Source organism: Felis catus, chromosome D1, assembly GCF_018350175.1.
Source record: "Felis catus isolate Fca126 chromosome D1, F.catus_Fca126_mat1.0, whole genome shotgun sequence".
Classification (NCBI taxonomy): Eukaryota; Metazoa; Chordata; class Mammalia; order Carnivora; family Felidae; genus Felis; species Felis catus.
In genome coordinates, this window is record NC_058377.1 from 67,717,965 (window position 1) to 67,731,236 (window position 13,272).

General features: G+C 49.8%; 1 protein-coding gene across 6 annotated transcripts in view; it reads right to left on the reverse strand.

The window, feature by feature from the left end:
- GALNT18 (polypeptide N-acetylgalactosaminyltransferase 18) overlaps positions 1-13,272 on the reverse strand; it is a 410,401-nt gene that overhangs the window by 9,971 nt on the left and 387,158 nt on the right. For all 6 annotated transcript variants that reach the window (XM_045038963.1, XM_045038961.1, XM_003993000.5 and 3 more), the window contains one exon: positions 6,211-6,375. In XM_045038963.1, coding sequence (XP_044894898.1) covers positions 6,211-6,375 — 165 coding nt within the window. The remainder of the gene's footprint in view (positions 1-6,210; positions 6,376-13,272) is intronic.

Sequence of the window (13,272 nt, forward strand, 5' to 3'; positions counted from 1 at the left end):
TGTTCATCTTACAGTCTCCCACAGACCTAGCTCAAGACCTGGCGCACAGGAGGCCTCTGGTTAGTTTCTGTGAATTTCTGAAAAAAAAAAAAAATAACTGCTTCATTTGATTAACAGCACGTTGGGTGACTCCTCTGTCTCGTTTTCCATGAGGTGCTAGAGATGTTGGAAGTGTAAGACAGTCGTGCCCTCCCGTGTATCGGTTGATGGATGAGAGGAGTGTGGACTGACATAATGGAAAAACAGTTGCACACAGTGGGATGAAGATGGCTGTTGTGCAAGGAGTTCGGCTCATTTTCAAACTTGTGGTGCTTTTTATTGAGGCAAGCCCAGGGAACCTTCTGGTGGGGAAGCCCTCCTCAGGGCTTGCTGTCTAAATTTAGCTTAGAATTACAGAATTTTGGGTTTGGCAGGCCATCCAGTGCAAATCCACTGAGAGCTGCAGAGCCTTAGATGGCCTGCTGCCTGGTCCCCAGAGCCCCTGGCTCTTCCCTGAACTGCCAACCTCATGTCTGGACAACTCGGACTAGGAGAAAGCTGCTCTATAAATCGTCCTGGACTCGCCAGTCTTCCCTCAGAGCCAATAGGACAAGACTGCTTTCCTGTGGGTAGGGCAGCCCTTCAGCTTTGAGAAGGCAGAGCTAAGGTGCTTCTGGTCTTTCTGGTCCAACAGCCTGCAATTCCTTCAACCATGCGTTCAAATAGGTAGACTTTAAGGAAGTTGGACCTTAGAAGACACACATCATGTGGCAAGAATCCCTGTAAGAGTATCTTGAAGAGAAGGATGCAGCCTTTGTGTAACCATTCACAATAATGGTAATGGCAGAAGAGTGGCATCTCATTACCATGGAGAGGCAGTCTATCGCGTCACTTGGCAGGTCTGGCCACAAAGTTCTCTGTAGCAACTTGGTATTTGCGTACTCCCTCTCCTTCTATTGGCATGGGGCTCATTGACTAAATGCCTCTTTCACTAACCTTTCATCACCAAATCCCAGAATCCCCCCAAATCTCAGTATGTAGGGTACTCTCAGAAGACTGAAAGTCCTATAATTTATAGGTAACAGTTTAGGAGAGTCTTTAAACCAGGAGGAGTCACAAGCTAGAGAATCACAGAAGGCAATGATTACTATTTCCCGTGTTCACAAAATTTCTTCATGTGCTGATGTGGGAAATGCTGGCTGTCTAGAGACAGGTGCGTCACTTGAGAGGGACAACTCTGGCTGCCCTGTTCTTCGGACAGAAACCCAGAGCCTAGAGTGGTCCTGGGTTAATAATACCCCTTCACAATTCCCTCCTTTTCATCCATCAGTACTTCCAACAGACTGATACAGTGTCTCTCGAAATCCCCCCCCCACCCCCCGCCCAGCTGCCTGGACCCACGCCCTCATGGCGATTGAGTCTGCCCCATCTCTCATGGGAATGATGGAACAGCCCCCTAACTTGCTTCCATGTCTCTTTTTTTCTAATCCACCCTGAACTCTGCTACCAGAGGGGTTCAGACCCCATCGTGGCAATCCACTGCTTAAAACTTCCTCCAGTTCCTCCCTCTGCTTTTAAGGTGAAGTCCAACTTGTTGGCCTGGCTTTCACCGATCACCACTATCTGCACCCAAACTGACCCTTATGTCTGAGCTCTCTCATGCCTCTTTGGAGGTTCCAAATTCCACCCATAACAACACTGGATTTGCATTCTTCAGACATACTCTGTTTTTTCTTGCCTTTGCCCAGGCTGAGCCTCTACATGGGATGTTCTCCCTTTTTACACCTGGGAACTGTCCTACAACTTTCAAGATCCAGATCAAACAAGTCTCGAATGTGAAGCCATCCTTGAGCCCGTCACCCCAGGGTCCCAGAACATCATACATCCCTCATTTCTGGTCTCGTCATGCATTTTATTGCGTGTTTATATGCTCATGAGCTCCTCCAGGGCAGAGGCTGGCTCTGTTTCATATATGCATCCCTCCTGCCCAACCCCCATGCTCAATAAATGTTTGATGAATAACTGAAGGAAAGAATGTTCATCATCAGAAAATTGCTCATCAGAGCCCTGTACATCAGTGTTGCCAAGAGATGTTTCATCAAATGTGGTTTCTCAGTGTCAGTATCTAATGCTGTCCTGATTCATCCTGAAGCATCAGAAATGCAGAAGTGCTTGCAGGGGATAGAAGAAAGGCATTTTATTTGTTAAACAGAAAATCAGGGTATGAGATGGAACACTAAGATATGCAAATGCCTATCTTCTTTGTAGGAGAACCTGAGAGAATCGTGCTGGATTATTTTGAAATTAATTCAGCCTGAGTGTCTGTGGAGTTTAAATGCAGCCCTCAGGAGAGTAAATAATGCAGAATGTGAAACCGGAGAGGAGATTGGAGATGCACCAGTAAAAGCTCCTTTCAGCCCAACTTCTGCACCAGATCATTCTAGTTGGTAGGATACCCATGTAATTTGCAAAGATTAAAACCTGTTGCAAGAAAAGTAGCCCAAGAACACGATTTAATCACGTAAGAGGCTTCCAGCCTCCTCTGGCCTTGTCAACAGTAGTTCCTAACCAGCGAGAGCTTGTGGACAGATTCCGGTTGCTTGATAAACATCAATCATTTTGCATTAAACAAAAAATTCACATATGTTAATCTTTAAATATCAGGCAAGAGTGGCTGCTCTGGGTTTGCAAATGAGGGATTTAAAAATATTATTTCCAAATAGTTCCCCTCGGTAGAAAGATCAAAGATGTGACTGCCAAACCACCCTGGGAGTTAATTAGATATATATATAAGTGGCTGAAAATTGCCCAGGCTCCAGGATTCCACATTCCAATATGGCCTGCTTTGCCGGTCACTGTGTCCTTTCAAGTAGGAACCACATGGGGCTGTCTGTTCAAGGCCATGTGCTGAGATGAGAAAAGGAAAGAGCTAGATTTGGGGGTGTCTTTGCCTTGAGTATGTCCTTTTTAGGGGGGGATGTTCCTTTCTCTGCCCTGGTCAGGGATGGACAGATGAGATGAAGGCCAGCCAGGGGCACCCAGGCATCTGGGACTGGAGATGGAGAGAGGAGTCACTTCAGCCTGAGACCTTGGGGGCATGTCTGTCTATGAGGGTTGGAAACAGGCGGAGGTGCCTGTGTGCGGGGCTGGGATATGAAGCAGCCTGTGTTTGGATGCGACCAGCCTGTTTGAACTCCGGCTCCGTCCTTCAGGCCCTATGATCTTGGCCAGGTGACTTCATCTCGTTTTGTCCCAATTGGGATGGAGTTGCCATGTTTATGAACACTGCATTTCATGAGGTTGGACACAGCGGAGCTGAGGAGCTCTGTGTCCCTGGTGGTTCCGGACCTCCTTGGAGGAGCAAGGCTTCCAAAGAGGCCAGGGAGCTCACTTCAGTTCAACAACACTCATATCCTGGTGACACCAAGTCTCCAGCGTGGCAGGTGAGTGGCTGGGCCATGACCTCCAGGGGCTATTCCGGGGCTGCCCGGGCCACTTTCCCTCCTCCCCGTGAGCTGAAGCAGCATGTTCAACTATTAGAGGACTCCCAGCCACACGTGTCAATCTGCCTGACCCACAACCACCAGAAGCTGGGCATCTCGGTTCAGCCTCAGACCTTGCCCTGAGAGGAGACCTCGGTGGCCAGGCAGGGCCATAAGGACCCTGGGGCCACTCACAGAGGAGAGGGAGGAGGGAACAGCTAAATGTTCAGACTGCATTTCTGCCTCCTGCTGGCTCTTCTTCCTGCCTCTCTCCCCCTTCTAGAAGCTCGTCTTCCCATTCAGCCTCACAATCTCTGCCACAGGGGCATTCAAAAGCCCACACCTACACATGCCAGTCCCCTGCCGCACATCTTCCTGCCCACAGGCTCAAGTCCAGGCTCATGTGCAGCTACTCCCCGCCCCCCCGTGCCGTCCAGGCCCACTACACCTGACTATCCGCAGCTCTCTGAACATAGCCAGGGTTTGATGCTTCACGGCTTCTGCACATGCTGTTCCCTTTCCCTGGAATGCCCTTCACTATTTTCATATGGAGCACACTCCTACACATTCTTCAAGGTTCAAGCTAAGTGCTGTCTCTTCTGAAAAGCCAGCAGCCCTGGTCTGGCTCCCTACCCGCCATCTTCCTGGACAGTTTCTTCAACATTCCCAGGAGGAAGCTGAGCTCACGGGCCCAGCAGGCTTGGCTGAAGGCAGCAGAGAACGGCCTGATGTGAGCCCCTGCCCAGCCTCCCTAGACGGTATGATGTCCACTTCACCCCAGCAAAGTCAGCCCCACTCACCTCCACAGGAATATGTGTCCATTTCCCTCTGTTGCCTCCAGTCTGCAGGCCGATTTTGCACCTAGCCTGAGCTGGGAAACACCAGCCAGCAAGCACACATCCAGCCTTCCTCCCTGACCACATGCCTCCAGCCCTCTCTCTGCCTGAGGAGAAATACAGCCCCATCCCGTGTCACTCAGGGCTAGACACCTGGCAGGGGACAGTGACAAAGGCTACCGCTGGGCAGAGTGTGGGGTCAGAAAAAGTGCTTCAGTGAGAGAGAGGGAGGCGGGAGGAAGATGTGCCCCATATTCTCAAACCTCAGCCCTGACCCTGACCTTCTTCCTGGTGGCCACTACTAAGTAAAAAGGAGAACCTGAAATAGTTCGCGGATAGTACCCAACATGAACACGTTGGGCATGTTATTTACTGTCTTTGTGTCTCATTTTCCTCATGGTACCTACATGCATCTGTTTGGAGGAATAAATAAGCAAATACACGCCCCGTGCTTAGAAGTTCTGGCACAGAGTAAGCACTGTATGAAGGCTGGCTGCCATTCTTACTGGGACAGACTATTACAGTTCACCACACAGGGAGGAGCATGGCAGGAGCCACCAGTCCTGGTGCACCATATTCCCTCTCATGGAGCCCCATACATTATGCAGGCCCAGCCGGGACTCAGAGCCGCCCCACACATCTCCCACCTGCCCTTGGAAGTGCTCCCATTTGGCTCCCTGTGCTGCTCCCCAGCCATCTGCTTTCCTGGGGGGTCACAAAGCCCTTGTCTGGACTCTGGCTCCTGCTTTCTGAGTAGCCCTTAAATCTATGGCCTTGTTTCGAACTCAGTATTGACCTTCCTCACTCATTCAGGACCCAACTCAGTCCTCTGGATGCACACACCCAGTTCACGGATCAAAGGTTCCCCTGCCCGTAGAATATGATGCAGCCAGGACCTGCCCTGCCCCCCCTCGCCCCCCCCCCCCCCCACGGGGAGAGTAACTGCCAGTCCCTTCCAGTGCCCATCAGCTTCCTCCTCCCCAGGGCAGCAGCAGCTTGCTGGGAGGCTGAGTCAGGGTCTGTTCTACTCGGTCCCACGAATACACCTATTCCCTTTCTGACTTCCCTGGAAGCTTCCACCATATATAGTCCTCTGATGCCTTAGAAGCCAGTGGGCCCCCTCACTTCCTGTTCTGAACACTTCCGCTGCACTGCCTGGGAGGTGGGTGTGCCTACCTATGGGGGAAAACTGGCCCTAACTTAGTGGAATCCTGGGGGCTGGGAGCCTCTGGGCTGAGGCCCAGGTCCTCTTCAAAGCTGAATCATGGTGGGTCATCCCAACTGGGCATCTTGATTCTTGGACATCATTTTGTAACTGGGCTGATGGAGAGCAGGAAGTCAAATATGGGCCTCAGAACTGATGGAGGCTTAATACGGGAATGCCTCCTGTTCACCATTGTACACACTGCCCTTTGAGGAAGCCTCCTCCCCTAGAGTGAGCCCATTCTGGGAGGAAGGCAGAGCAGGGCACAGACCAGAGGTGCCTCGGCACTGTCTATACCTGGGACACTGGGCTTCATCCCAGGAGATAGGGTGTGTGGAGAGGAAATGTGAGAGTTTAAAGACAGAGAGGCCTAAATCTAACTTCCAGCCCTGATCCTTACTGTGTGACTTTGGGCACATGACTTCCCTCTCTGAGCCTATCTCCATGTATCTACAAATTAAACAAAACGATAATAAGACAATAACAACCAAAACAACAATTCCCCTTTTAACGCCAATATCAGGAGCCAATGAGCTAATGTACATAAAATGGCACATAGTCAGTGCCCAGTAAATCCTGGGAGTCCCAGCCTTCCTGTTGCCACCATGTCCCTTTCCTCCTTGTCTCCTCCCACATGCTCCCTGGCCCCTTAGATCTTCTCCCCCCTCTGCTTTCCTGCTGCCCTTCATGGGGGCTCTGGGGCTGTTACCTGAGAGAACTGCCAGTGAAGCTTCATTCTCTTGGCTTTGGCATAACTGCACTCGATGAGCCGTGGCCGACTGTTGACATCCACTAGGCACCGGTTGTCATCATCGTCGACCGTGGGGCTCAGGATGCCCACGTGGATCTGCTGACTGCTCGTGTAGTACACGTTCTGGGGGTGGGGGAAGAATGTGGTTAAAATGCAGTGGCCAGAGAGATGGGGGGCGGCCAGTGGGGATTCTCCCTGGCAGCTAGTGAAGAGAGCACAGTCCAGTGGTCTTCAAGTTATTTTCTACTGCGAAGGGCAAGAAGAGGAAACCCTTTAACATCACGATCCAGGATAGTATCTGGTCCACATGTGCAACTGAAACAAAATTTTCAGGAAATAAAACTTATTCTTACCATATGCAATGCAATCTGATATTTTCTATTCTATTCTTTCAGTGAAAAGCATTGGTCATAACCTTTCAAATAGATTTCACCACCCACAGTTTAAAAAGCATGGCTTGAATCCATTATTTGCAGACTTGCTGACTTCCTCCCTCCATAAATATCCTGTGCAAGATACTGTGGTTGGCCAGTAGATAAAGAGAAAAGACCTGTGCCATGCCTTAGGGAGTTCAGAGTCCTATAAAACATAATTTCCATCTAGACTAAGACTGTGTAGACCAAGAATTGGCAAACTTTTTCTTAAAGGGGCAGGTGGCAAGTAATTTTGGCTTTGCAGTGTGTTGGGAGGTCCTGAAGACCACTCCCAGGTTTGAAGATTTGATAGGGCTCACAAGACTCAGCACATATTTGTACTCACAGCTGTGAATTATTTTAGCAAAAGGATACAAATCATATTGGCAAAGGGAAAAGGCACCTGGGGCAAAGCCTGGGGGAAACCAGGTGGAAGTTTCCAAAGGCACTCTCCTAGTGGTCACAAGGATACACTTAATTCCCCCCAGCAAGGAGCTGAGACAACACGTGCGAGATGTTTTCTACCTGGAAAGTTCTTAGAGACTCAGCTGGGCTTTTTTTTGATCAGGGCTGGTCACGTACACAGCCTCTGCCTGGCACATACCAAAATTCCAGATTCCCAGAAGGAAAGCACATATTAGCACAAACTGTACATTGCTTGTACAGTCTGGTTAGGCATAGTGAACCACTCTTATAGATCTGGGGATGGTGGGAACCTCCTGAAATCCAAGTTCCAAGCAGGCCTTTCAAAGGACAGCAGTCAGCCCCACTGTGTTAACTCTTTTCTGCACAGAAGGCCATACAGTCTGAAAACTCAACTCTGCCATTGTAGCATGAACACAGCTACAGACAATACGTGAATGAATGGCTGTTAGGAGAATGCTTCAATTACAAAAATAAGGGCTGTGCCATGGGCTGTAGTTTATTGGCTCTGGTCTAGAAGAAAGCCACAAGACCCTTGGCCTTCCAAGTTTCCAGTCTCTTCCCTCAACCTTCAGTCATGGTTCCAAAGAAAAGGGCTCTGAGGGAGAAGTCATAAGGTTCTGTGAGTTTTTCTCTTCATATTACTAAAGAAATGAACACCCCCACTTATGATTAGACCCCAGGGGCAAATTGAGATACTACATTTCTTTGCTTTAGGTTAGAGTTCAGGGTGAGCCCTCTTGCTATCTTCATATATTAAAACATTCTTATTGGTAAATATTTTTGATTAATTCTAAATAAGAATATAAAGCATTTCTTGTTTTAGTAGAAGAGGGACTTATATATATATTATATATATTAATGTGTTATATATGTATATTATGTATATATTTTAATGTTTATTTTTAAGAGCACAGGTGGGGGAAGGGCAGAGAGAGGGGGAGACACAGAATCTGAAGCAGCAGGGCTTGAACCCATGAACCACGAGATCATGACCTGAGCTGAAGTCGGACACTTAACTGACTGAGCCACCCAGGCATCCGACATCATTAGAAGAGGGACTTTTAAACATGAGTGTGGGACATAAAAGGGATTGTGGGGTGAGAAGGGCAGTGCAGGGAAGGTAGGTAAGGAGTGGTCCTTGGGGGCATGTTCTTTCTGACCTTTGGAAGTCCAAGGAGGGCATGGAGAGGCAGGTAGGATCACCCTTCAGACATAAGAAGATCCTCAGGCCAGTGTATCAGTCAAGGCCCTAACTGGAAACAGATGGCACACTCAAGGTGGGGGAATCCAAAGAGGGTATAATGAAGGCACAAGTCTCAATGATGTGGGTAGGATGTAAGGCAACCATAGGGATAGTATAGTTCCCTGAGAATAATAACATGGAGCTATTACCACTCCTAGACCCCAAGGGATAAGAGAAGAGAGACGTTACCAGAATCTGTAAAAGTCATCTAGAGAGGGTTGACTTGCAAGAAGGCTTCAGGGAGGGAGGGGTTTGATGAGTGGTGGTGAATAAATAACCCAACTTTACTCTCCCCCCTCCTCACTTGATTCTTCTGCTGGGTCAGCCCATTGGCAGAACCCTGCTGGAAGCCAAAGAACATGGGAGCCCTCTGAAACATTCCATAAAGTCAGAGTCCTAGAGTAGAAGGAAAGGATGGAGAGTGGATCTGGAGAGACAAAGAGAAGACACTCATTACAGGAAGGATGCACTCTCTCAAATCATCTCACAAGTTATCAGATTTGGGAATCCATGGAAATAGGCATTTAACTACTGAGATGACTGATTCTTCCCATAATAGAGGCGACCAAAGTTCTGAGCAGAGGCCAAATGTAGAAGGCCTGGCTCCAGCGTGGACATGTGACCAGAACACAGGGGCAAGAGGGTCCTATTCAGAACCCATATTGAGTGAGAGACCCTCCAGCGTGTGGTCTGGATTTCCAGTTCACCACTAAGGAAAGCCAATGACCTGCTGTGGCTTCCAGTTTATTGGAGGTGAGGGAGAATATGATGACTGGTCAGATTTACGAATTTAAATAGATGCTGGTAGACATCTCATTCCTCCATCAATCCACCATCCATCCATTCATCTGTCTGTCCAACAACAATCTCTAAGTTGAGATATGAGGATAATAGAGATGAGAAAGCTATGGTCCCTGTCCTGGATGATCCAAGAGCCAAGGTGGGGAAACTAACATTTCAGGAAATAATGGCTCTAATCACACTAAAATGAGCATTGTCTGTGCTTCCTCTATTCACCTAACCCAACTTTTGCTCCTTGGAAAATAGAAATAAAAACACCACCTCCTGAAAGCCTTCCACGAATACGCAAAAGCATGGGGCCTCTCAGCCTGCCACCTGAGCCTCTCTCCAAAAACTGCAGAGCTGCTCATGACGTTGGGTTGAATGCCCCATGCTCTCTCCTCAGGACAGAGTGTAGCTCTCAGTCACCCTGTTTACCGGGACCCAGATTTCCCGAGGCTCGGCAGTGTGGGCTGCCTGACAAGGACAGCTAGGAAGCTAGCGACTGCCATCCTTCTTTCATCGCTGTCACCAGGGCCTGACTCTGGTCTCCAGGGCAGGTTGTAGAGACACAAGCGGCTGTGCAGGTAATAGCTGAAATCAGTTTTATTCACTTAGCTGCTCTGAAGTGCTTGGGGGAGACGCTTGGAGAGGCACGCGTGCGGTTCCTATCTGGCACAGCTGTCACTGGAGCTGCTTATTGCTCCGGAGTCTGGGAGAATCATAACAGGGGCAGACAGTTGTTATTTAAAAGCAAACACCAAAGTGCATCTTGAGTGGTGTCACCATGAAGCTTGCAGAACAGAGAGAGAGATTCGGCAGAGGACGCTCTCAAGTGGTCCCTTGGGCACCTCAGAAGTCCAGCCAGCAGTGGACTGAATCGGTAAACGGCCTGAACACAAAGGAGGGGCACCAGTTTCATACAAGATGCCCCACTTTTGGTACCAGCAGGCCCAGGAAGCACCGCTACACTTTCTGAATAACGGGGAGCCCGGAAGCTTTAAGCAAGCAAGGACCTAGACCCGTGGTTCTCAGGGAGGGGTGGTTTTGCCGACCAGGGCATATCTGGCGATGTCTGGGGACATCTGTGGTTGTTAGGAGAACGGGGGAGGGACGCTAATACTGGCATCCAGGCGGTAGAGGTGAGGGACACTCGCTGCTCGACATCCTACCCCGTACCCAACAGCCCCCCACAGCGAAGAATGACCCGACCCCGGATGCGCAAGAATGCTGCTGTTGAAAACCCCCGCCTTAGGTGGCTAATAACGAAAGCTGAGATGTTTGTAGCTCCTACTCTGTGCCAGAATCAAAGTCATTTGCATGCTTTATCCCACTGAATCCTGAAACAACTCTGAGGAGGGCGCCGCTGTCGTCCCCATCTTGTAGATGAGGAAACTGAGGCACGGGAAATTAAGTAAAAGTCCCACAGGTGGAGAGCAGTAGCTGAGATTCAAACTGAGGCAGTCTGACGCCAGAGCCACACCTGTGACTTTTTACCTCGCTTGCCTACCTACCTCCCTTGGGTCAGGGCAGCTCTAGCAGCCGGCCCAAGGGGGAGAGGCCAGGAGGCTGGCTTGGGAAGCTTCCCCTATGATCTACGCAAGCCTGCACTGAGGAAGCAGAGGAGGGCTGGTGGCGCCTGTGGTACAAGAGGGTACAAAGCGCTTAGCCATTTTGGGATGAGCACTGGGTGTTGTATGGAAACTAATTTGACAATAAACTTCATATATTGAAAACAAAAACAAAAACAAAGTGCTTAGCCACATTCCTCCAGTAACTCCCCAGTCAGCAGCAGAGGGGGAGCTCATCCTGCCCGAGGATGTTTTACAAACCGCGGGGGCATAGAAACAATAGTCTGACCCCTTGGCTACTCCCCAGCTGCAAACTACTGACTCCCCTCATTCTTCAAGCAGCCCCATGAGGCCTGAGGCAGGCCTTCAAACCTGAGCCGGCACTTCCTTCTTTTTTTGTTTTTAATATGAAATTTATTGTCAAATTGGTTTTTCATACAACACCCAGTGCTCATCCCAACAGGTGCCCTCCTCAATGCCCATCACCCACTTTCCCCTCCCTCCCACCCCCCATCAACCCTCAGTTTGTTCTCAGTATTTAAGAGTCTCTTATGGTTTGCCTCCCCCGCCCTAACTTTTTTTCCCCTTCCCCTCCCCCACGGTCTTCTGTTGAGTTTCTCAGGATCCACAGAAGAGTGAAAACATATGGCGTCTGTCTTTCTCTGTATGACTTATTTCACTTAGCATCACACACTCCAGTTCCATCCACGTTGCTACAAAAGGCCATATTTCATTCTTTCCTATTGCCAAGTAGTATCCCATTGTATATATAAACCCAAACTTCTTTATCCATTCATCAATTGATGGACATTTAGCTCTTTCCAAAATTATGGAACGGGCACTTCCTTCCGATGCTTGGAAGGAAAAGGGAGAAAGCACATGCAGGGTGACAGAACAGACACATCGGTGTCTTGGGGCTCACACCAGTGGCATTTGCCTCTCCCTCAGGCCAGGAGCAGGAGTCATGACTAATAGCGAAGCCGGGCCCCCCCCCCCCCCACTCCTGTCCTCGGGGCCACAGAGCCAAGGCCAGGCAAACACCCCCAGGGCTGGAGGTCCGTCTTGCTCTGTCACTATATCTCCTGGACAAGCAAGGGCTCCCACCCTGACCCCTGTCAGCTGTCCTCAGCATCCCTTCCCTACCCGGCAGGCATGGAGGTGGGACCTGCCTGTGCCAGAGACTGAGCTATGGCCTTTTATAAGATCTGCCCTCCACCCCTATTAAACGGCACCTCCCTGACAGAAACTGCCACTGGCGGCCGAAACTTCTCCGGAAGGCAGGTGGGAGAAGAGAAGAAACATACTTTTGTGCACCCATGTGCCAGGCCCTCTGCAGGGTACTTTCCGTATCTGCGGTCACCTTCCAGTTGTAAGGATAAGGAAACTGAGGCTAAGAGGCTGTAAACACTTGGCCAGAGGCAAAGGCAGGCAGGTGCTCTCTCCCCCCTGCCTGGGGGAGGCTCCTGGGGAAGGCAGAGACCTTGGCAATTCAGTGCCTTCACCTCACTCTCGGGTGGGTCACCCCAGATGGTCTCGTCTCCCCCAGCCCTCAGCAGGGCCTCCCCAGAGCAGAGGCCAAGACGGGCAGAGGGAGAGGGACGAGGGTCTCCCAGGCAAGTCAGGAACATGGAGCAAAATGGGGTTTGTTAAATGACTTAATAATATGGTTTCAAGGTGCAACAGAAGTCCCAGCTCCCTTCCAAACAAAGGCCAGGTGGATTTTGAGCAGCTTTATTTCCTTCATTAAGTGATGTTTCCTTGGCAACACTGCCGGGCCTACTGAGTGGCTGCCCTTAAAAAATAAGGTAAGGTAGAGACATTGAAAGACACGGGGCAGCAGTGGTGGTATTTGGCTGAAAACTCCCTCAGCCTAGAGGGTGGTGAGGAGATGCAAGGCAGAGAGTCGTTGTGGGACACTCTTTACAAGAGGTTCTAGAACGTACCACAGGGAGAAAACTTTATTTGCAGGGTGCTTTCATGGGACAAATGACCGAGGGTGAAGCAGGGTCTTTGTGGTTATTTCTTTGGATACTTGCAGGATATCTGTAGGTACCCTGGAGGATTGTTGCTGCCCAACAAAGACTTAAGAGACCAGCTCTCTGTGGGGGTGGGGGGACACACCAGGGGAGTGAAAGTCTCGGGGTGGAAAATTACAAACAATGGTGCAATTACAAAGAGTCAAAATGGCAGGGGCGGGGAGGAGGGCTGTTGGTAAAGATCACTAAAGGGAGAGCCAATCTCTGGGGCTACTGCATGGTGGGCTTCTTAGAGGAGAGGATGGGTGCTGGGCTTTGGAAGAAGAGAAAGATCTGTGAGCAAATGAAATGGGGGAGGATAGAGGGATCAAAGCGACATACTCCTAAATGCAATCAAGCTAAGGCATTGCCCTCTACCTTGCACAGTAGAATCACCTGGGGAGCTTTGAAAAGTATAAATCCGGGGTGCCTGGGTGGCTCGGTTGGTTAAATATTCGACTCTTGGTTTCAGGTCAGGTCACGATCTCAGTTTGTGGGTTTGAGCTCTGCAAGCTCGGAGCCTGCTTGAAATTCTCTCCCTCTCTCTCTGCCCTTCCCTGCTCGTGTGTGAG